The following is a 21,997-nucleotide window of genomic DNA, read 5'->3' as shown; positions in this document are numbered from 1 at the left end:
AGAAACATAACTGTCACAACATAACAAGCTCATGACTGTATCTTAATGAGATGGTCAGAGGTACATCCATCGCAAGATGAACTAAGTAACACCTCACCGAGCTTTCTATTAGACCAACGTGACAGGTGGTTAGCTGTATCGCCGTCTATAAATTAATAATCGAGCCAACTGTGTTAGTAAAATAAGGCAATAACTCATTGGTGCAAGTCCGGTACCGAAGTAAGTAACTTTTTTTTTGACGTGACTTATTGTAGATTTGCCGCAGATGGCATTAACTACTTGGCCGGACAAATGGGGAGCGCTGAAGGCTCTCACCCGGTACAACGTTTAAGACAACAGGCCTGAGGGTGCCCAGTTGGGCGCGAACCGCGGCTCAGGGCGTCGTCTGAGAGGAAAAATATTTGAAAGAATTAATCGACCCTAGTGGGTCGATAGCGATAAGCGCTGAATGAGGGAAATCGTCGACCACGCCGGCGGGGTCGGTATCGGGGACCTGAAGTGTTTGGTGTCGCGAGCTGATTGGCTGCCTCTATGGCTAGAGTAATCGGGTCGTCGGGATCGTATATTACGTCCTTCGGACGCCGATACTTTTCAGTACCGTCCCTAAGCGGAATGTACTCGGAAGCCGCAACTACCAGGGGATTTGGGTGGTGCGGAGCAGAATCGAAAAAACGTTTGGAAGCTAATTTGAGCCATTGGGCAATGGTTGGCAGACCTAGGTCAATGTGCAGATTTTCATTGCGAAGGAACCACGGAGCTCCCGTGGCTTTCCGCATGAAACGATTTTGTATTACCTGTAGACGGTGAATTTGAGAGGGACTCGTGTGAGCGAAAACTAAGTAAGTAACATAACTGCTTTGTTATATTGTATAAAAGAGTATTTTTTATTTTACTATGTAATCATTACCTATTTTATTAATAGGTTTTCACATTTTTATACATGGATATGTCACGTCAAGATAGACTAAAGTCTAGTTTACAAACGGTACGCCATAATGTCCATTTTGAACACTGAATAGAAGAAAGAGAATGGCCAAGTGAGCGTCTAACGCGCGCCATACAAGTATGAGCAAATAGCTCAACTTTGCACTTCACTCGTTAAGAAACCCACGAAGCTTCGCGAAAATATATTAAAAAGTCGTTTTGTGTGTTATGACCTGCAGGGCAATAAGTCAAATATCAACCATCATGCAAGGAGTTCCCTTTTCACAGGAAAGCTAAAAACCTTCTATCTTACGAAAAGTGACGACAAAATTGCAGCCTATCATACATAAAATATACATTATCGGTAAAGTAGCTGTAGAGCTACCGTACCGTAATTTGAGAAGCAGTAGAACTACCGTAGTTATCTGTCTGCAGGAGTAGTAGTAAAAGAGAGTGAGATTGAACCGGCGACAGCGGTTCTCATACAAAATGCTTTCCATCCTCTTTCTTCTATTCCGTGGGTTTGACGTTGGTTCCGCTCATCAAGTATCGTATTAATTCATAACAACGTTAAAGGAGCAAATAGTTGTACTTTATTTTGTTTCAGAAGTTTCGGTTATAAATTTATAGTATCTATATTGTTGAAGCGAATTTCTGTACTGTAAAATGTCAAAGCGGCCATCATAGCTTGCCTCTCATTAAGTTCAAAGATAGTAAGATAGAGCCTTGTGGGTATAGTCACAGCTATCAAATAGAATTTTATAGTCCCTGCTTACCTCAGTGGGAAATAGGCGTGAGTTTATGTATGTATGTACTCGTATGATGTTAAAGCCACTACGACTTAGTCGTTTTTAATGACAAGCTACGCCCTAAAACTGAGTTATTAGGTCCTTAGGATTTGAGTCTGTCTGACTTACCAAATTGAGTCCTTTGTTACTGTAAATAATATCTTAATTATCATTTTATTTATTACATATTAACTGTGTAACGGCCTCTGTTGTCCAGTGGTTGAGCGTTGGGCTCACGATCCGGAGGTCCCAGGTTCGAATCCCGGTGGGGACAAATCACAAAAATCACTTTGTGATCCCTAGTTTGGTTACGACATTACAGGCTGATCACCTGATTGTCCGGAAGTATGATCATCGGTGCTTCGGAAGGCACTTTAAGCTACTGGTGTAAGTGAGTATTCGTTACATTAGCCATGTCAGGGGCTTTTGGCGGCTCAATAATAACCCTGACAGGGATGATGAGGTTCGTAATTCACCTCATAACCCACAAGATAGAAAAAGACTGTGCAACACAAAAGAAAGAGACAGACAGAATCGTCAAAAACTTTTTTTAATCATCCAACCAACAAGTCAATTTAAATAGAATCGCAAGAAGGAGTAATAAAAACTTAATGAATCGTAAAAATCAAATTAAAAACCTACAAAATTAAAACGTCAAACTGGATCTATTACGGCTACAAATCTACTTGATTCAATTTGAAGAACGCTAATAACCGCCTTACCTATTAAGAAATTTTATCTTCAGAAGGGCGTTCAGAGCGACAGATAATTTCTCGTGACATAAATAAAAATGAAGGGGACGAGCCCTCGTCCGTCCTTTAAAGAAAAAAAATAACAAACATATCTCTCGAAGTAAGAAAACAAACAACGTATGTTAACATCTGTCGCGGCACGAGCCAGTACAGAGAGGCGCAAAAGTCAAATAGAATTAGCTTGTTCTAAATTCTTTTCCTATTTGTAACTTCAGCGCTTAATTATTTTCTTTTCCATAAATGAGAATTTTCCTGTTTTTTTTAAAGGTAATTCAGGATAAAATTGAAAAAGGGACTGTTTATCTATATGGTGAAATTAGTTGACGTTTTGTTTTTACGAGTTTTACGATAGTTAATTGCGGAAGTGATGAAACGGGACATACAACAGGGAGAAAAGAGTTCCAAGTTACAACATTTACTTCAAAATATTCATGACGTTGAACTAATTAAATTATAGCTCTGAAAGACGATATTACTCGATACGTCGAATCCATTCCTTTTATTATTCAGTTACATTAGAAGTCCAGTTTTATATTTGTTGTTCCATTTGCTCATTCATTTGAAAATGGACCTTTCAGTCGTACTCAAGCATTCTTTATATTACTATGCAGCGTTCAAAATTCAAGAAATGCATTAAGGTATTGTGCTGGAACTGAAGTCAGTATTCCGTCTGTGTATTTGTCGTTGCATTATTACATACATAAAATCACACCCGTTATTCCTAACAAGTTTAATAATGACCGCTTTTTGAAAGTTGATCAGTCCTACCAATGTAATGGTTTAGGTATGTACTTACGTAATATTTTAGGACTAATTCCTTATTGTTGATTATATGGAATTATTATGGAATTTTACTAACAAATATGGATGTAATCAATGTGGATGAGTCCGAAATAAATGATTAATTTATTTATTAACAACAAGGCTAGACATAATGTTAAATTTATTGTAAAGGAAGCACTTATAAATTAATTTAAAAAATCGTTTCACAAATCACAATGCAATGATACTTTCTATCAAAGGTAATTTTAAGGTAAGTTTAATTTTTAAGTTTGAATTTAGAACAGAGGAATTAAAAATAAAAAATCAAAAGAACGCCAAATCATTTTATTACATGCCAGTACTAAATGCTTGAAATTCAATACGTCAGTGTTGATTGCAGTTAATTATAAATTCGTCTCCCTCTTATTGTCCGTTCTATTTTTGAAATTCAACATAAATCTCTGTTCTAATCTCCTCTTTAACATCTCGCCCTTACAGTCGAATTTCTTTTGAATATTTTCTTACTACTAACTTCCTACACAAAGTCCCATGCAGTAATCTTTAGCGTCATATAAATAAAGTTGTCTTTTTACTGCCGCACGGGTCTTCAAAAGTATTGGATGTATTTTAGGTTCTTTAATGTGCAGCGATCCTAAATCAATTCGGAATCAGTATTTAAAGGAGCCGCTTTGAGTATTACTTCCGCCAATAAAACGCTTTACTTTGTCCGGTGCGAGGCGCGAGGCATCGTTTGGAAATCTGGCATTTAAAATGTTTTTGGTGAAGATGTAGAACGAAAGAATGGATTTAAATTCTCGTTTTATGAGTAGAATAGATTATTTCAGTCAAATAGAACGACTTTCTTTTAAATTTTGAATCGAATCATAATTAGAACTCATTTTATCTAGTACTTAGTTTGTATAGTACATATATAGCAAAGGGCATTTCTTACTAGGACACCACTGTCAATTGCATACATTGGTAGTGTGACCTTGGTGTCCTAAGGTCCTTGGTGTACCGTATCCATACATCCCGGGAATCAAAAAGTCGACTGACGGATTGTGTCTTCGAACAACATAATACTCTCGTACATACATTTTATTCTCGGTTTCTTATTTCCAACTACTGTGGAAGCAGCATTGAATAAAGAATATTACTACGTATAGGACGGTAACTTTCCGCCCGCACCAATTCGTACCGGGCGCTGACCTCATCCCCTGTGAGTAGACTTTGTTCTTACATACACACCCGTACATGATAATATAAACTTACATTCCACATTCATCAATCGTTTCAAACACGCACGCTGGTTCAGAGTAGATCGTCATAAACCTTTTCTAAGGACAACTCCGACTGCCTGTCTGACCTTCCAACCCACGAAGGGAAAGCCAGCCCAATATAGGTTAGGTCACATACCTCCGAAAATTGCATTTCTCGGGAATGTGGGTTTCCTCACGTCGTATTCCTTCACCGAAGAAATAATTTAAAAAAATGCATATAACTTTCAATTCCAAGTGGACCTTTGGGATTCCCTCTGTGTAAATTAACCAATTAACTATCGGTAACTTTTTTATAAAAATATATTTATACAAACATATTATACAGAAACACATAAACAAACAAGTGTTAACAAAAACCAGAAAGGTTTGTACCTAAGGCATCGTCATATCATCAATTTTTTATCACGACTTATGTAAGCTAGGTTCCTACATTCAAGCTAGGCTATTTCCATAAAACATTTTTTTGGAAATCCAAAGAGCCAAGGATTTCAAAGGTCCATTTCAGCTTATGAGCATCTAGATTTTGCATAAAATTAATTAACTACCACCTTTGTGTGCGTAAAATGAAACGGAAATATTTACATGGGTGACAAAGGGCATCTTAATGATATTGATTTAGGGTCGAACATTAAATAGAAGCTAACAGATTGCAGATTAGTCGTTAGATAAACGGTCACATAAACAGACAATTTGTGTTTAATTGATTTTATGATATTATTGTATTCTTTCAAAATATTACTATTAAAAGAAGGATAATAGGATTACGAAAGCAGTATATTACGTTGGGATAGACAGATACCTGAGCTAACATGCTACAGCTGCATGCTAGAGCTTACATGGAACAGATTAAAGAAAAGGTTAACGTCGTGTCTTATAGGGAAGTCAAGGAATTGGCCTTTGATAGACTGGAATGGAAAATGCTACACCGACAAGAGCGTGGCTCTTAAATTGATGATGATGAGACAGATACCACGAAATTCCACTTAATTAATTATCAGTCTGATTCATGATCATTATAGAATATTGATAGAAAAAGTTCAACCTTTTCCAAGACTTTTAATAAAGCGAAGACTGGTGGTAGGGCTGGCAGAGAAAGACGTCACACATTATAAGAGAGCCACACCTTCGGTGTAGCATTCTCCATGCTACTTTTATGGAAAAAATAGGGCAGTAGTTTCCCTATTGCCTTCGCCCAAGAAGAAAGAAAGCCTAGAAAGACGTACATAGACCAAATTGAAGATATCCTTGGAAAAGTTTCAGTACGATCTACTCTGAATCGGCGTGTATAAACGATTGATGAATGTGGAGGATGCAAGAGTAGTGTGTCAGGATCGATGTAAATTATATAAATAAGTGTAATTTTAAAAACATCATTTTGACTATGATTCTGATTTAATATCAAGTGGAATTTCCTGTCCGAAAATTCGTTAAAATGTCGGTGCCTTTTTAATTATTTTCAATTCCATACTTTTGCGACGGATGATAGTCGATAATTGACTTATTGCCTTGCAGGTCATAACACACAAAATGACCTTCTAATATCAGGCTGTTAGTGACATCGTAACGAATACTGAGAGGGATGATTCAAACCATGATTTTGAATTGATATCAAGTAGAATTTCTTGTCAAAAAATTCAAATTTTAGTGTTTTTTATTATTATTTTCCGTTCCATACTTTTACGATGGAATATTCCACTTGATATCAACTCAGAATCGTGGTCTGAATCATCCCTCAAAGTTTGTATTACTATGTCACTAACACCGTATATAATGCGTTTCCTTTATTTGAACACTTTGTGCTTTAGCACTTTTAATGACTTCTCACACCATGCGGGGTTGGAGATAAGTCCACCTTTTGTACCTATTTATTTTTTCATTAGTTATATATTAATGTGCACAATAAAGAGTTTAATAATATTAGTATGGCAAGATGTTTACATGTTTCTTCTTCTTATCGTGTGGGTTATGACGTAGGTTACCAACCTCATCATCATCACTTTCTATGATTTTACACGTTTACCGAGCTTTCTTTGGTGATAAACGTGTAATTACGTTAAGTTGCTTGGAAGAGATTGCTGTGCGAGAATTAACTACATAAACACACTAATGGGCTAAAACCTCAAGTAATCAGAAGACACCTTGGAATCTTTTTATATGGATAATAATATGGTTAATAAATTCTAACAGCCTCCGTGGTGTAGTGGTAAGAGCGTTAGGCTCACGATCTGGATGTCCGGGTTCGATTCCCGATGGGGACATTGTCGAAATCACTTTGTGAGACTGTCCTTTGTTTGGTAAGGACTTGAATCACCTGATTGTCCGAAAAAGTAAGTTGATTCCGTGTTTCGGAGGGCACGTTAAGCCGTTGGTCCCGGCTATTAGCCGTAAAAACACCTCCACCAACCCGCAGCGTGGTGGATTATGCTCCATACCCTCTCCGGTTGATTGAGAGGAGGCCTGTGCCCAGCAGTGGGACGTATATAGGCTATTTATGTTATGTTAATAAATTCTATGAACCTCAACCTCGAAAATATCTATCGCAACAAAAACATTTTCTTGTAAAATGTTGCCAAGACGAGATCATACCGATCACAATGTCAAAAAGTCATCAGATCTCATGTAGCGCCAAGTTTTTAACTCTACACGTTCTATAACAAGAAAGTAATAACATCAGCTCACGACAACCACCACCTTATGATCATTTCGACGAACATCCGTCTTGCCTTTTTGTAATTCATCATCATCATCAGCCCATTAACGTCCCCACTGCTGGGGCACGGGCCTTCCCTATGGATGGATAGGGAGATCGGGCCTTAAACCATCACGCGGGCCCAGTGCGGATTGATGGTTATTAACGACTGCTAATGCAGCCGGGACCAACGGCTTAACGTGCCTTCCGAAGCACGGAGGAGCTCGAGATGAAAACTTTTTTTTTTTTGTGGTCACCCATCCAATGACCGGCCTTTGCGAAAGTTGCTTTACTTCAACAATCGCAGACCGAGCGCGTTAACCGCTGCGCCACCGAGCTCCTCCCTTTTTGTAATTATTTTGTGGAAATTTGAAACGATGTTATTGTCTTGTGCATTTGCCTGTTGTGCTTTTCTGTATATGTTGTCCTTATCTCTGTATTTTGTGTCCATTGTGCTCAATAAAGTATTCTATCTATCTATCTATCTTGTTTTTGTGTGTGTTTTTTTATAATAAACTATTTCTATTCTATTTAACTATATCCCAATTGGGGTAGTCAAAGGTACATCTATCGCAAGATGAACTAAGTCCCACACCTCACCCAGCTTTCTTAGAGCAACGTGATAGGTGAGCCGCATCGCCGTCTATAACGTCTCGCCATCAAACTTCATAAGTTTGGCGGGGATGATCTGTAAATCTACCGTTTAAGTTTTTCATTTAAATAAATTAAAAAAAAAAATAAAAAAAAATGATCGAGCCAACTGTGTTAGTGAAAACTGCACTTAAGGTTAATAACAATAATCTTTATTCTTCTTCTTCTATCGTGTGGTTTTTGAGGTGAATTACCAACCTCATCAACCCTGGCACTCACTGATATCAGTAAGTAGTAACCGGGACCAACGGCTTAACGTGTCTTCCGAAGCACGGATCTTCTTACTTTCGAACAATCAGGTGATCAGCATGTAATATACTAATCAATCTTGGCATCACAAAGAGATTTTTGTGATATTTCTCCATCGGGGTTATAATTGATAATCTATATTGAGTTGATAACATATACGTATAGTTACAATTTGATTTGAATTTTGATTTTTTATAGATACAAACAAAGTTAAGTACTTATTATTATTGTATATTATACATCTATGTATGTAATATATATTTTTATCGATCGTCTTATCCCCTTTAAGCTATTGCAGATTATCAACCTGTATAGCCGAGGAAAAGTATAACTTAGTAGAGACAATGAAGGGTTTCACAAAAGATATTACGGTATTAAAAAGGGCACAATCATTTTTGTACAATATGTATTTTGATTTGTCTAACTTTTTAATTAGCTGTAAAGTATGTAATCTTAAGTTGTTAATGTTGTATTTTTGTGCTGTAAAGTTTGTAATAAACGATAAAATAAAATTAAATCATTCTCGCGTTGCGTTGGTACACAGTTCATCTTGCGATGGATGTATCTCTGGCAAGCCCTATTGGGATATAGTCATGCACTTATGTTATGTTACAATCTCTCTGTCAGTCTTTGCGTCACGCTCGGGTAGGTAAGGAGCTGAACGCATTACGATTTTTATTTCCTCTTAAACATAATTGATGCTCGTGTTTCGGAGGGTACGTTAAGCCGTTGGTCCCGTTAGCCGTAAAACACCTCCACTAACCCGCAGTGGAGCAGCGTGAAGTATGCAAGGTATGCTCCATACCCCCTCCGGTTGATTGAAGAGAGACCGGTGTCGAGCAGTGGAACGTATGTAGGCTCTTTATGTTTATATTATTTACATCTATTAAAATTTACAATAATCATAATAGGTAACTAATACGACTTATTTTCTTATATATGAAATTACTTTAAAGCATTACTATTCCAGTAATCCTTATAATTCTACGTATATAGAAAAGCAAAGTTTTTTTTTATATTTATGTACCTATAATCTCGAAAGAAAGTAAAAAGAGGTATATTTTTACAATATGTACAGAACGTTATAGGTAGAGAGCTCAAAATTCAACAAAATAAAATAAAACAGGTAATCTCTACATAAATCTCACTCGTTCTCAAAAGCGATTTTTTAATTTCGCCTCCCCTTGTCTTGACGCCGAAACTTCCTAATTTACGTACGTTTTAATTGCCGCTTCACACAAGATTTCGTTTCGTTTGCATTCGGAAAATCTATTCCGTCTCTTTCTGTTTGGACCACAATCTGCACCCTGGGGAGAATACTTCCCTCTCCCTCCAACGTTTCACCAGAAAATCCCTTACATAAGGCAGTACTACGCCGACCACCGTCCTAAACGGGCGTGCGCGCGGCCCGGAATAAAAATATCGAAAATGTCAAAACTCGATAGACGTTTTCAAAACCTTTCAGTTACCAACGACAACTGTGCATCAAAATAACTTATTTAAACACTATAATAAACAAATGACAGTGAAATAGGCCTAAGTGTTGTGAGGAACATGTACGGAAACGCTGTGCCAAAACAAAATTTAAACAACTTCCGAAGCTTAGAAAAGATTTATCTTCAATACATCTTACAGTTTATTTTAGGCGATACATTACCGTCTACGCCGTGGTTCATTTGAAATCAACTACGGAACAATTTATTCTGTCTATTAGGGTAAAAATAGTATTTAAGGTGGAGGGTTTAATAAATGACGGACATTAATTTAAAGGACTGAGGAGTGTATGAAATTTGTCAACGGGCTAATTATGGATTGAAACGAATGGTGACAGATTTAGTGATAACAGACAGGAGTGACATGTCACTGTCGAGATACTTAGTAATTAGGAGGTAGTTGACTTAGTAATTAATTATAAAAATAGTTGTTCCAAGTGACGATGAAAAGGAAGAGTGTCAAATTAAAATAGTGTAAAGAAAATGATGAAAATGGCCGGCGCAAAGAAAAGATTCAATTACGTCGTGAATGCAGTTTTTCTGTTCATCTCGATGATATACGGTAAGTGATCTAATATCTTAATAAGTAGGGAAACATTTTCTTTGTACGGAATACGTTCGCGTTTGACCACAAACTTAGCGATAGTAAGCGGAGATCTTAAGTGGAGCGTGTCTATTTACCTATTATTTACTATGTCTATACCAAAAAGATGTAGCTTCCTAAACTGAAAAAGGAAAATGTACGTGATACAACAGATATGTCATAAGTAACATATCTGCCCGGAAAACTGTTATTATTTGTTCTTTCCATATCCCGGGACTGTAGAGTCCTTTTGGAAGGCGTGCGTGGGACAAAACCAACATGTAGAGGCCCCTTAAGACAATTTAATCTAAATGTTGTGCGACACCAACTGGTTATCTCTGTGCACTATAGGAGTGCACCCAAAGATAATCCCCGGAGCGTGTAGGACTATTGCAGATTATGGGAACAAAGGGAACTGGGCTATTGATTAGAGGTTAGTGGACCGAGATACTGGGCCTATGTGAGACTATGGCACAAGATCGACCGAAGTATAAACAAGGGTACAATACCAGAACTATTATCAACGACAATATTTTCTATTTGGTACTTTAAGATTAGGCTATTTTCCAACTAATCAAATCAGTTACTTTTTACTAAACGTCAAAACACGAAATTACTAAGGAAATTGTGTGACAAAATACGCTGTGACGTCATGGAAAAACGTGATAACATGACTTATTATTACTTTTTTTTAATAAAATTCATAAATATGTTTATATATTCATATATTTAATCTCATGAGATTTTACATTAAAATTCATATATATGTTTATATTATATTCATATGTTTAATCTCACGTAAAAGGTATCGAGCCTATTATTGCGGGCCTAATCGGGCACAAATCCTAAGAAACCACGTGATATCAATTATCAAATCAAATAAAATACACTTTATTGCACAGAACTTAATTTTCACAATCGGACATAACACACGAATACTGTACAACTTGGGCGGCTTTATTGCTCTAGAGCAATTTCTTCCAGGCGACCACTACCAGTTAATTACGTATGATCTAAATATGAATCACATAAACTTGAAATCAATGGTGGTAGGACTCAAACCTGTGACACTGCGATGCGAGTCATACGTTCTCCGAACAGGGCTATCATAGACTATCACGAATTGTTCATAAATCAACAACAAATTCTACAATAAGGCCACAAGTAATATTGTACCTATAGGATAAAGGCTAAGTCATTCGATATTGAGGTTAATCGAATATTGATGGTCTATCTAATAAGTCTTGTCACATTTTTATCCGACTACAACGAATCAAAAAACTCTCGTTATGTGTTTAGGAGAGTTGTGTGTGTGATGCGAGGATGGCTGTTCACAATGCAGTACTTTTCCCTACGCTGAAGTACGGTAGTGAATGTTGGGTATGATAGAAGAAGCATGAAAGTAGGATTAATGCAGTAGAAATGAGGTCTTTGCGTAGCATCTGCGGTGTGAAGTTGAGTGATAGAGTGATAAGACAGAGATGTGGTGTATAAGGCGATATAGTGACTAAGATTGAGAAGGGAATGTTAGGTTGGTTTGGACACGTAGAGCGGATGAAGGATAATAGAATTGCAAAAGCGGTATATAAAGCGAAAGTTGATGGTAGGGCTGGCAGAGGAAGACCGAGAAGGACTTACATTGACCAAATTGGAGATGTCCTTAGAAAAGGTTTAATACGATCTACTCTGAACCGGCGTGTATGTATGAAGCGATTGATGAACGTGGAGGAAGCAAAGAGAAGTGTGTCAGGAAGGAATTCTATAGTTTCTGCTTACTCCGGTGGGAAATAGGCGTGGGTTTATGTATGTATGAATGTGTTTAACCGCCATGTATGAGTAGTATGCCAATATGTCCTAAGAGTTTGATTAAAACGGCTTACGACCACGGCTATGCTCCATGGGACCATGTGTAAAGTTTAGTTATAAATATATTTTTTTATAGAGTTGCAATTTTCGTATTTGTATAGATTCACATTCTTTAACGTAGATAGTTCTCGACTATAAATAGGATGTCATAAATTAATGCTCCGGAAACTTGGGATGGAGCACTTATGGGCTTTTATTACATTAATGCAGGTGAAGTAAAAGCAAAAAGAGAGAAATCAGTACTCGCTCGGATAGAATAACTCGGAGTATTTGTTTTTGACGTGAATTATTGTTCATTTGCCGCAAATGGCATTAACTACTTGGCTGGACCCTTGGAATACAACGTTTAGGTCTTTATTTAATTTCATAAATTAATGGTCCAGAAACTTGAATTTCTTACATGAATGCAGGTGAAGTAAAAGCAAAAAGAGAGAAATCAGTACTCGCTCGGATAGAATAACTTGGAGCATTTTTTTTTACGTGAATTATTGTTCATTTGCCGCAAATGGCATAAACTACTTGGCTGGACCCTTGGAACACAAGAAGTAAAGTATTACTACTACACTACTGGTGTAGATGGTATTAAAATTTACATGTTTCTATTAAGCCATTTGAAGAATCACGGGCCCAAGTCCTGGCCTTATTGAAAATTGATAGATTTTTTTTCTTTTTTTTTGTGTTAGCCTGATGATGTAAAGTTGATTAATGATTTTATTGCACTCGTTTATTATTATTTTTTTTATTTATTTATTAAATCTTAATACTAAAAATACAATTATCAATGCCCTGCAAAACTGTTTAAACAGTTTGTCTGCAGGAAAGAGTCTCTACTAATAATATGAACTTATATCTAATAGTCAATTGCAAGGAGCACAGTGAATTTAACAATTAATAACATAAGTTAGCTAGGACACGAGTCTAAAAGGTGTTGTTTAAGTAATTTTTTATATTTACTTATTTAAAATTTACTTGTTTAAAAATGATTTTACTGTAAAATAGTAGAACAGTACGTCTTGCTATAAAAAATAATGTCTATATCGAGATAAACTTCTTCAACGCAAAGATACAAAACACACTCGCTCATTCACTCACTCTTCTTACAGTCACTTTTAATTTCCAAAAATTTTAAATATGCTTTGATCATAAGAATACATTAGCTATTTTGTACCCATAACACCTTCTATCTTCTATCGTGTGGGTTGTGAGGTAGTTTACCAACCCCATCAACCCTAGTGTCAGGGTTGCTATTGAGCCGCCAAAGGCCCCTGACATGGCTCATGTAACGACTACTAACTTACATCAGTAAGTAGTAACCGGGACCAGCAACTTAACGTGCCTTCGAAACACGGATCATCTTACTTGCGGACAATCAGGTGATCAGCCTGTAATGTCCTAACCAAACTAGGGATCACAAAGTGACACCGGGATTCGAATAGGCATGTGAAAGTTTCTCTTACAAACTTTATCTAGTGTCCCTCTGATCACCTTATATGCGGACTATTGGGTTGCAATGTTCTAACCACACACAAATAAAATTTGTGAAATACCTTTTATAAAACTTTGATACTTCTTCTTCTATCGTGTGGGTTGTGAGGTGGAGTACCAAATCATCTTACTTTCGGACAATCTGGTGATCAACCAGTAAAGTCCTAACCAAACTAGGGACCACAAAGTAATTTTTGTGATATGTCCCCACCGGGAATCGAACCCGGGACCTCCGGATCGTGAGCCCAACGCTCAACCACTGGACCACGGAGGTCTTTGATACTTATGAAAGAATTGATAATAAACATTTTTCATTTTGTCCTATGAAGGAAATGTGAGACTTGTGCAGCATCCTATAGTCCTTTGTTTTGTCCGTGTCACTTACAGGCATTATACAAGTCATACACAGGCTGCTTTGACAATAGAAAATGTTATGATGCAGTGTTAAAACAAACCTGCGGGTTAGATAAGATTTCAAAATACTTTTATCACTTTGAGAATTGAGAAAGGGATGCTTAGATGGTTCGAACATGTGGAGAGAATGAATAAAAGTACCTAAGTAAGTAAAATCTTTATTTCCTCTACAAAAATACACGGTAATATTTGTAGAGGTTGGAGCCTAAAATAGGATACTTCAGGCCTCCACCTCCAGAAAGTTACGGTGAAGGGAAAATAACAACATAAAAAAAATAATTGAAAAGTAATTTAAATTAAATTACTCGTAGTCTAATCATAAAAATATTTCTTACAAACAAACATGATCACTATAAATGCGTGTATGTGTGTGTGTGTGTGTGTGTGTGAAAAATCGGGGGGGGGAGTGTTCGCTATGGGTCTATACGTAGTAATTCTATGCAACGGCCTCCGTGGTCTAATGGTTGAGATCCCGGGTTCGAATCCCCGTGGGGACATATCACAAAAATCACTTTATGATCCCTAGTTTGGTTAGGACGTTACAGGCTGATCACCTGATTGTCCAAAAAGTATGATGATCCGTGCTTCGGAAGGCATGTTAAACCATTGGTACCGGTTACTACTTACTGTTGTATGTAGTCGTTACATGAGCCGTGTCAGGGGCCTTTGGCGGCAGTAACCCTGTCACCAGGGTCGATGAGGTTGGTACTCCACCTCCCAACCCACACGATAGAAGAAGAAGAGTTCTGTGCACGGGATTATGTGCACGTTACCTACTTTATGGTTTGGTAGTCTCAGTAGTTCCTTTAGCTCCTTTGAAGGAACTACAAGGACAAAAAATGCTCAGTAGTTCCTTCAGAGGAACTGCTAAAGGAACTACTGAGAATAGTTGTAAGGATGTTGTTATGTCTATGATAGAACACGCGGTATCTCTTCTTGTACCCGTATCCAGTATTAGCCCCGACTAGGAACTTTAATGTTAGTCTACTTTATTTTCTTGGCACACAAACCACGTTCTGGGATGGAATAAATTTTGCGAGGTAATGCTTAGACCGGTTACTTTATTGACAGATTATTAGATCTAAAATAAGATGTTACCTACGTAGAATTGAAAAGATATCTCTCCGTATGAATTTACTTCTATGGACTGGGAGAGAAACAGGCGATTTGGATTTTTTTTCGGACAACGCGAAATTTGTCGCGGTACTGGGTGTTCCTGTGTTAGGCATCATAGGATTTACATATAAGTCAGTGCTGACCGCTTCATCTTATATTATCTAGCCTATTCGATCCCACTGCTGGGCAAAGGCCTCCCCATGATTTAAAAAAAAATAAAATTCATATTTTTTTTTCCGCGTAAAAGATGGCGTGACGACCTCAATGTTTATCGGAGGCATTGGCCGGAGATCGCGCAAAGTCGAGAGGAGTGGAAAAATCGTGAAGAAGAAGCCTTTGCCCAGCAGTGGGACCGCTTCATCATCCAATTATATTAATTTATGTGGAAAAGTGAGTAGAAAGTAAGAGAAGAAAGGATATTTATGATATCTATCGAAGGATAAAGAATGGCGATTTGGTTGTTAATGGTACGAATTTAGGATGGTTAATTAATAGGACGGAAGGAAGTTCTTTTAAAAATATAAAATGGTTGTCTATTATTAGATTGGGGTCGAAACGTGAAGGGCATTTGTTTTTTAGGGTAAAAAGGATAAAATAAAAGGAGTCAAGTCCTTTTAATTCTATATCCCACATTAACAAGCTACTTCCCGCGACTTCGTTCGCGTGTGGCTACTATTAAAACTATAGAAGTGTCATACGTACTTTTCCACCCCTTTGTACCTTCTTAGGGGTCGAATTTCGCAAAATTCCGTCTTAGTGAGCACTTACGTCTTAAAAAGAACTTCCATGCCAAATTTTAGAGTCCTAGTTAGTGTAGTTTCTGAGATTTCGTGATGATTGAGTCAGTCAGTGACCTTTGGCTTTTATAATATACAGGACTAGCTTTAGCCCGCGACTTCGTCCGCGTGGCGTGTTATAAAAGAGAGATCTTTGTGTGTGTGGGAGTGCATATCAAATTTCAAGCATCTAACTTATGCAGTTTAGATTTTTTCATACAAATGTTTCTTCCCGCTAACTCCCGTTTCCGTGGGAATTTTGCAATATCCTATTGCAACTAAGCTTTAAGTTAACTAAGATGCCAAATTTCAAGCGTCTAACTTAAGCGGTTTAGATTTTTCATACAAAAGGATTTTCCCGCTAATTCCCGTTCCCGTAAGAATTCCGGGAATTCCTTTCTTAGTGCACCTCTACGGTACCTAAGCTACGTCCCTTCCAAGTTTCAAGTGCCTACGTTTAGCCGTTTAGGCTGTGCGTTGATATGTCAGTCAGTTTCTCCTTTTATATATTTAAGATGTTAGTGACATCGGAACGAATACTGAGGGGGATGATTCAAGCCACGATTCTGAGTTAATATCAAGTGGAATTTTCCGTCGAAAAATACATGTTCTTTTTTAGTTTTTGAAATTATTTTCAATTCTTTACTTTTGCGATAGAAAATTCCACTGGATATTAATTCAGAATAATGAGCCGAATCATCTGTCCCAGTATTCGTTACGATGTCACTTACACCCCCTACAAGTACATACAGTAGCCATACAAGTAGGTATGGGTGTTAGTGACATAAATGGAATTTACTGACGAAAAATTCCACTTGATATTAACTCAGGATCATTGTCTGAATCATCCCTCAAAGTTTTCGTTACGATGTCACTAACACCCTGTATAGATTAGGTGTAGTAGCACATAGCACGCTCCACCGACCTATTTATTGTACCAACACCAGTAAACCCGCTGTCTGGGTTGAATAAGGGAAGTCCTGGTAATTATTCACAAGTCTCAAGAGTAAGACGAGTTAATTACTACAGACTGATTACCCGGGTATAATCCAGGCATTTCTATTGTAATCACGCTGCTACAGAAGTCTTTTGTGGGAAATTTCCGAAATATTGCGCCAGTGGTGTAGCTAGCGTAGTGCTGTAAGTGCTGGGTGTCACCCCAAGATACTTACTGCAATATAAAGGGAACTTAACTGTCATAATATAACACATTGCGCTGTAAATATCTGAATGCCATCGAAGCGATAAGAAGATAACATAACAAAGTCTTAAACTATTGCAACTTTTCAATTTGTACACCCAAGGAAAAGTCTTCTTCTCTTCTTCTAATCCTTTTATTCCCTCTTGGGAAGTAGGGCTTACAAAGATAGCGCTTTTTGAACGTCCAAAATTAAATTACATATTATGTAACTAGCTGTAAAACTACTACCACATCGGAATCTGTAACGCTGAGCAAAAGACGTGGCCAGTAAACCTCCCAGCACAGGGCCCTAGTCCTACTGTATCATGTTTCCTTTCTTTGAATAACAGATTCCGTCAAAAAAATAAACCCGCCGAGGAAAAGTAGCTACGTTAAGTATAGTCTTCAATTTCAGTGGTTACAGTTTCCCAAACTTGAATTCACGGGCATAAAACGACAACTCTTCGCCCCGCACCAATTCTATCGGGTGCCGAGCTTGATTTACCTCACCCCCTGTGGGTCTTACTTTGGCTAAAAATGGCGGAAAGCCGCTAAAGAGTGAGAAGGAGCACGCGCGGACTGTCTCGCTCGCAGTTATGTGTTAGACAGGACAATACGATAAAATGAAATTGTACGGAATATCCGGAGTGTCTCACAGGTGTTATCCCCAAAAAAAAATATCACCCACTCTTTCCTAGCTACTGTACTGTTTTACCGTATGGCACTGACATTATTTTGCAAAGAAATAGTCAGTGATTACGTCGTCGATGAGTTGTGCCGGCGTATTGAGGCAAAGCGTTTTTTATAGACACAGTCACAGTTGGCTCGACTATTATGGACGTTGATCTAATAGAAAGTTCAGTGAGGTATGTACGGTCACGAGCATTAATATGTATACACTTTGGTACCATGTCACATTAATTTTTTGACAAATTAAACTGTAAGTCTCACTAAATGTCAAATATGTTAGTGCGAGGGAGTCCTAAAGTGGGTACATATTGCTCATGACTGTACTTAGTTCATCTTGCCATGGATGTACCTCTGATTACTCCAATTGGTATATAGTCGCGAACATACGTTATGTTGTTGTTTTTTGTTGTCGTACTGGTCTTGCTTTTACGATAATCTTATTGAGTTAACACACATAGGAGCATAGAAAGTTGACTAGTCTGCAGTAAAAGAGAAAATCTTATCTAACCCAAAGTGTCCCACGGCAGGGCAGAGGTCTCCCTTCATTTCTTCAGGACCAGCCTCCCAGGAAAGCATCCAAGTCGTCACACCATCTCAGCCTCGGTCTGCCACGCCTGCGTCTGTCTCTATTCGGAGACTATTCTGTGGTGATCTAAGCCCACAGGTCGAGAGGCATTCGACAGACGTAACTTATAAGACAAAAATGAAAAAAAAAAAATGAAAAAAATGTGAGTAAAAGAGAAGAAGAGGAAGACCAAGAAGAGCTTACGTTGAACAAATTGAAGATAAGGCGAATGTCGTGTCTTATTGTTGGAAAGTCAAAGAATTGACCGTTGATAGACCGTTAGGTCATTACGCGGGTGCATAATTATTCAAAAATACAGTGTAATGGCAGAAGCATATATAAAAATAATGGTTGGTTGATATTTGAATCACATTATGTATAGAATTATTTTGCTACCTACCTTTATTGCTTCTCTTTATTTTTATCAGAATAATAATGGATGGCAGATGTAATTGTGCTTGGGTGTAATAACAAGGGTCATCATTTTTACCCAAAAATAAAAATAAAATATGCATATGTCCGTTATCCATGAAATTAGAAGGCTTCCTTTACGAAGGAAAATCTTTACAGCTCCATCTATATTGTTATGAGGAACATAGTGTAATGTTTTAAAATTTAAGGTAGAATGATGACGAAGAAGAGTGGAAGAGGATGTATGAAATAAAATGTATGCAATGGGTTTACTCGAATTTATTAATTACTAAGAAAACCAAAGTTACACAAAAATATAAATAGGTATTTGGAACTTTTAAATCCTAAGAGTACATTCCAGGTATTCAAGGCCACTGGTCATTCGTTAAGCATTAAAAATTAATAAGAAAAGGTATTATAAAAACCTCCCTAGCTCGTTTGCCATCGGCGGCGGGAAGGAAGCCGAGCCGACTAGGAGCAGCTACCAATAAGCTGTACAGATCAGCTGTACAAAACTGGAAAGTCCCTCATCGCTTTTAAGCAACCAAAATTAATGATTGTGTAATGAGAACATTCACATAAAATTACAACGGATGTATTGTGAAGAGTTTCTCGGATTCCCTATTATCCCTAACCCATCTGGAAATTCAATGAATTACGCCTCGCTGGTTGAGAAAGTTTTATAATGTAACTGAATTTCGGAGATTTCTATAAATAACGTAAAATGTATATAGGGTGTAATGACATCGTAACGAATACTGAGGAGGTTTATTCAGACCACGATTCTGAGTTAATATCAATTCATGATATTTTTGTGGAGGCTTGAGGAGCTCGGTGGCGCAGCGGTAAACGCGCTCGGGCTGCGATTGTTGAAGTTAAGCAACTTTCGCAAAGGCCGGTCATAGGATGGGTGACCACAAAAAAAAAGTTTACATCTCGAGCTCCTTCGTGCTTCGGAAAGCACGTTAAACCGTTGGTCATGGCTGCATTAGCAGTCGCTAATAACCATCAATCCGCACTGGGCCCGCGTGATGGTTTAAGGCCCGATCTCCCTATCCATCCATAGGGAAGGCCCGTGCCCCAGCAGTGGGGACATTAATGGGCTGATGATGATATTTGTATATTTTACTTTTAAATTTTTTACTTATTTCTATTTATAATTATTTATTTAAGATAACAAAATGCATTTGTTGCTAGTATTTGCTTAAAAGTATGTTAGTAAAGTACAATTAAATTTGATTTGGTGATGGCAACAAGGTGTCGTATCAGCGGACGATTAGCCTTATCAGTAAAAGGAGACGGGATAGTAGCAACTCTCTCTTGAGGGAGGGAGTCTCCTCACGACCGAATTGCTACTATCCCGTACCCTTTGTAGCAACGACGCTGAATTTTTGCGTATAATGGCTACTTATGCGATGCCAAATTCCACTTGATATCAACTCAGAATAATAAGCTGAATCATCCCCCTCAGTATTCGTTACGATGTCACTTACACCCCGTATACGAGTAAGTGTGGGTGTTACTGACATCGTAACAAATACTGAAGAAGATGATTCAGACCATGATTTTTTTTAAGTACCTAAATTGAATTCCAAACATGTGCAACGGAAAATTCCACTTGATATCAACTCAGAATCATGGTCTGAATCATCCCTCAAAGTTTTCGTTACTATGTCAACACTTCGTATTATACCTCTATGAACCGGCCCAACTATTACAGATATATTACAGAGAAATTGCATAATGAACTGACAGCCAGCATCGACGCAGTTTTTATGCAGGCAACTGCGGAATGCAGTTGACGTGTGGTTATTGCAGTTTGATTGCTGTCAGCTATCATTTCCGATGTAAATTCCAACGGTATAACAATAAATAAATAAATAATAACGTATTCCTTTTACATATTCATAATTGTTTAGTTCGAAGATTTTATAATTACAAAGAGAAAATTTAAAATCGAATATATTTCTGACTCGGACGGGTCTTGAATCCGCAGCTTTTGTCAAGCCGGGACGAGCGTGTTAACCATTACACCACCGGGTCCTCCCCCTGTCCATGCGAAATTCTTTCGATCTATGTACGGTCATGAGTATTAATATATATACACTTTGGTACCATGTCACATTAACTTTTTTGACAAATTGAACTGTAAGTCTCACTAAATGTCAAATATGTTAGTGCGACAGAGTCCTAAAGTGGGTACATTATATTGCTCATGACTGTATCGTGATTAAGCTAACGCTGTCGCCATCTTTATAAAATATAGAGTTCGCAAAATAATACAATGGAAAATAATTTAAAAACACATTTCCGACGGAAAATTCCACTTGATATCAACTCAGAATCAGAATCATGGTCTGGATCATCCCCCTCACTATTCTTTACGATGTCACTAACACCCTGTGTATCATCATCACCAGCCCATTAACGTCCCCACTGCTGGGGCACGGGCCTTCCCTATGGATGGATAGGGAGATCGGGCTTTAAACCACCACGCGGGCCCAGTGCGGATTGGTGGTTATTAACGACTGCTGATGCAGTCGGGACCAACGGCTTAACGTGTTCACGGAAGCTCGGAGGAGCTCGAGATGAAAACTTTTTTTTGTGGTCACCCATCCTATGACCGGCCTTTGCGAAAGTTGCTTAACTTCAACAATCGCAGACCGAGCGCGTTTACCGCTGCGCCACCGTGCTCCTCATATACCCTGTGTATATTGTATGTATATTGGTGGAAACCTCACAACCCACACGATATAAGAAGATTCCTTTCATTACACTACTTCCATGTTGATTGATTAACATTACGTTTCCGGGTTTTTTAGGATTGTCCTTTATAGTATCTTATCTCGTATCAGCGGGGATTGTGTCACTGGAATTGTAAAGGCTTTTCTACGTTTCCTCGGCTCTCTGTCTTTTGTTTCCTACGGCCACTGCAGACTCTCTATAGGTGTACGTAATGCTTTTGTATAAGACGGGATAAAAAAAGTCTAACGAAAACATTCCATTGGGCTTATCTTCATAATACAGCTTATTTCTCTTCCTTAGTGTATATTATTGTGTGGCTAGAGAGATGTAATGGGATGTCGTCTAGGTATTTAATCATGTTTTTTTTTTAAGAACGTCTATAGTTCTATACCGAGGTTTTTCTAGCAGCTACTTTTTGTCGGCTAAACAGGTTGTGAAACCCTGTATTAGTTTTAGGCGGATGAGACGTTTGACAAAAAAATATAAACATGAAAATTTGTCGATTCAAAGTGTAACTATACATTAACTCAGAATCATGGTCTGAATTATCCCCTCAGTATTCGTTACGATGTCACTAA

At 37.8% G+C, this 21,997-nt stretch overlaps 1 protein-coding gene across 1 annotated transcript in view; it reads left to right on the top strand.

Moving 5' to 3' along the window:
* Positions 1-9,477: 9,477 nt before the first annotated feature.
* The window catches only part of LOC126370254 (uncharacterized), a 109,300-nt gene continuing 96,780 nt past the window's right edge, over positions 9,478-21,997 (top strand). Inside the window, exon 1 of the mRNA XM_050015072.1 lies at positions 9,478-10,150. Within this exon, the coding sequence (XP_049871029.1) occupies positions 10,072-10,150 (79 nt within the window). The 5' untranslated portion in view covers positions 9,478-10,071. The remainder of the gene's footprint in view (positions 10,151-21,997) is intronic.

Source organism: Pectinophora gossypiella, chromosome 10 (genome assembly GCF_024362695.1).
Source record: "Pectinophora gossypiella chromosome 10, ilPecGoss1.1, whole genome shotgun sequence".
Taxonomy (NCBI): Eukaryota; Metazoa; Arthropoda; class Insecta; order Lepidoptera; family Gelechiidae; genus Pectinophora; species Pectinophora gossypiella.
This window is presented reverse-complemented; position numbering and strand designations above follow the sequence as displayed.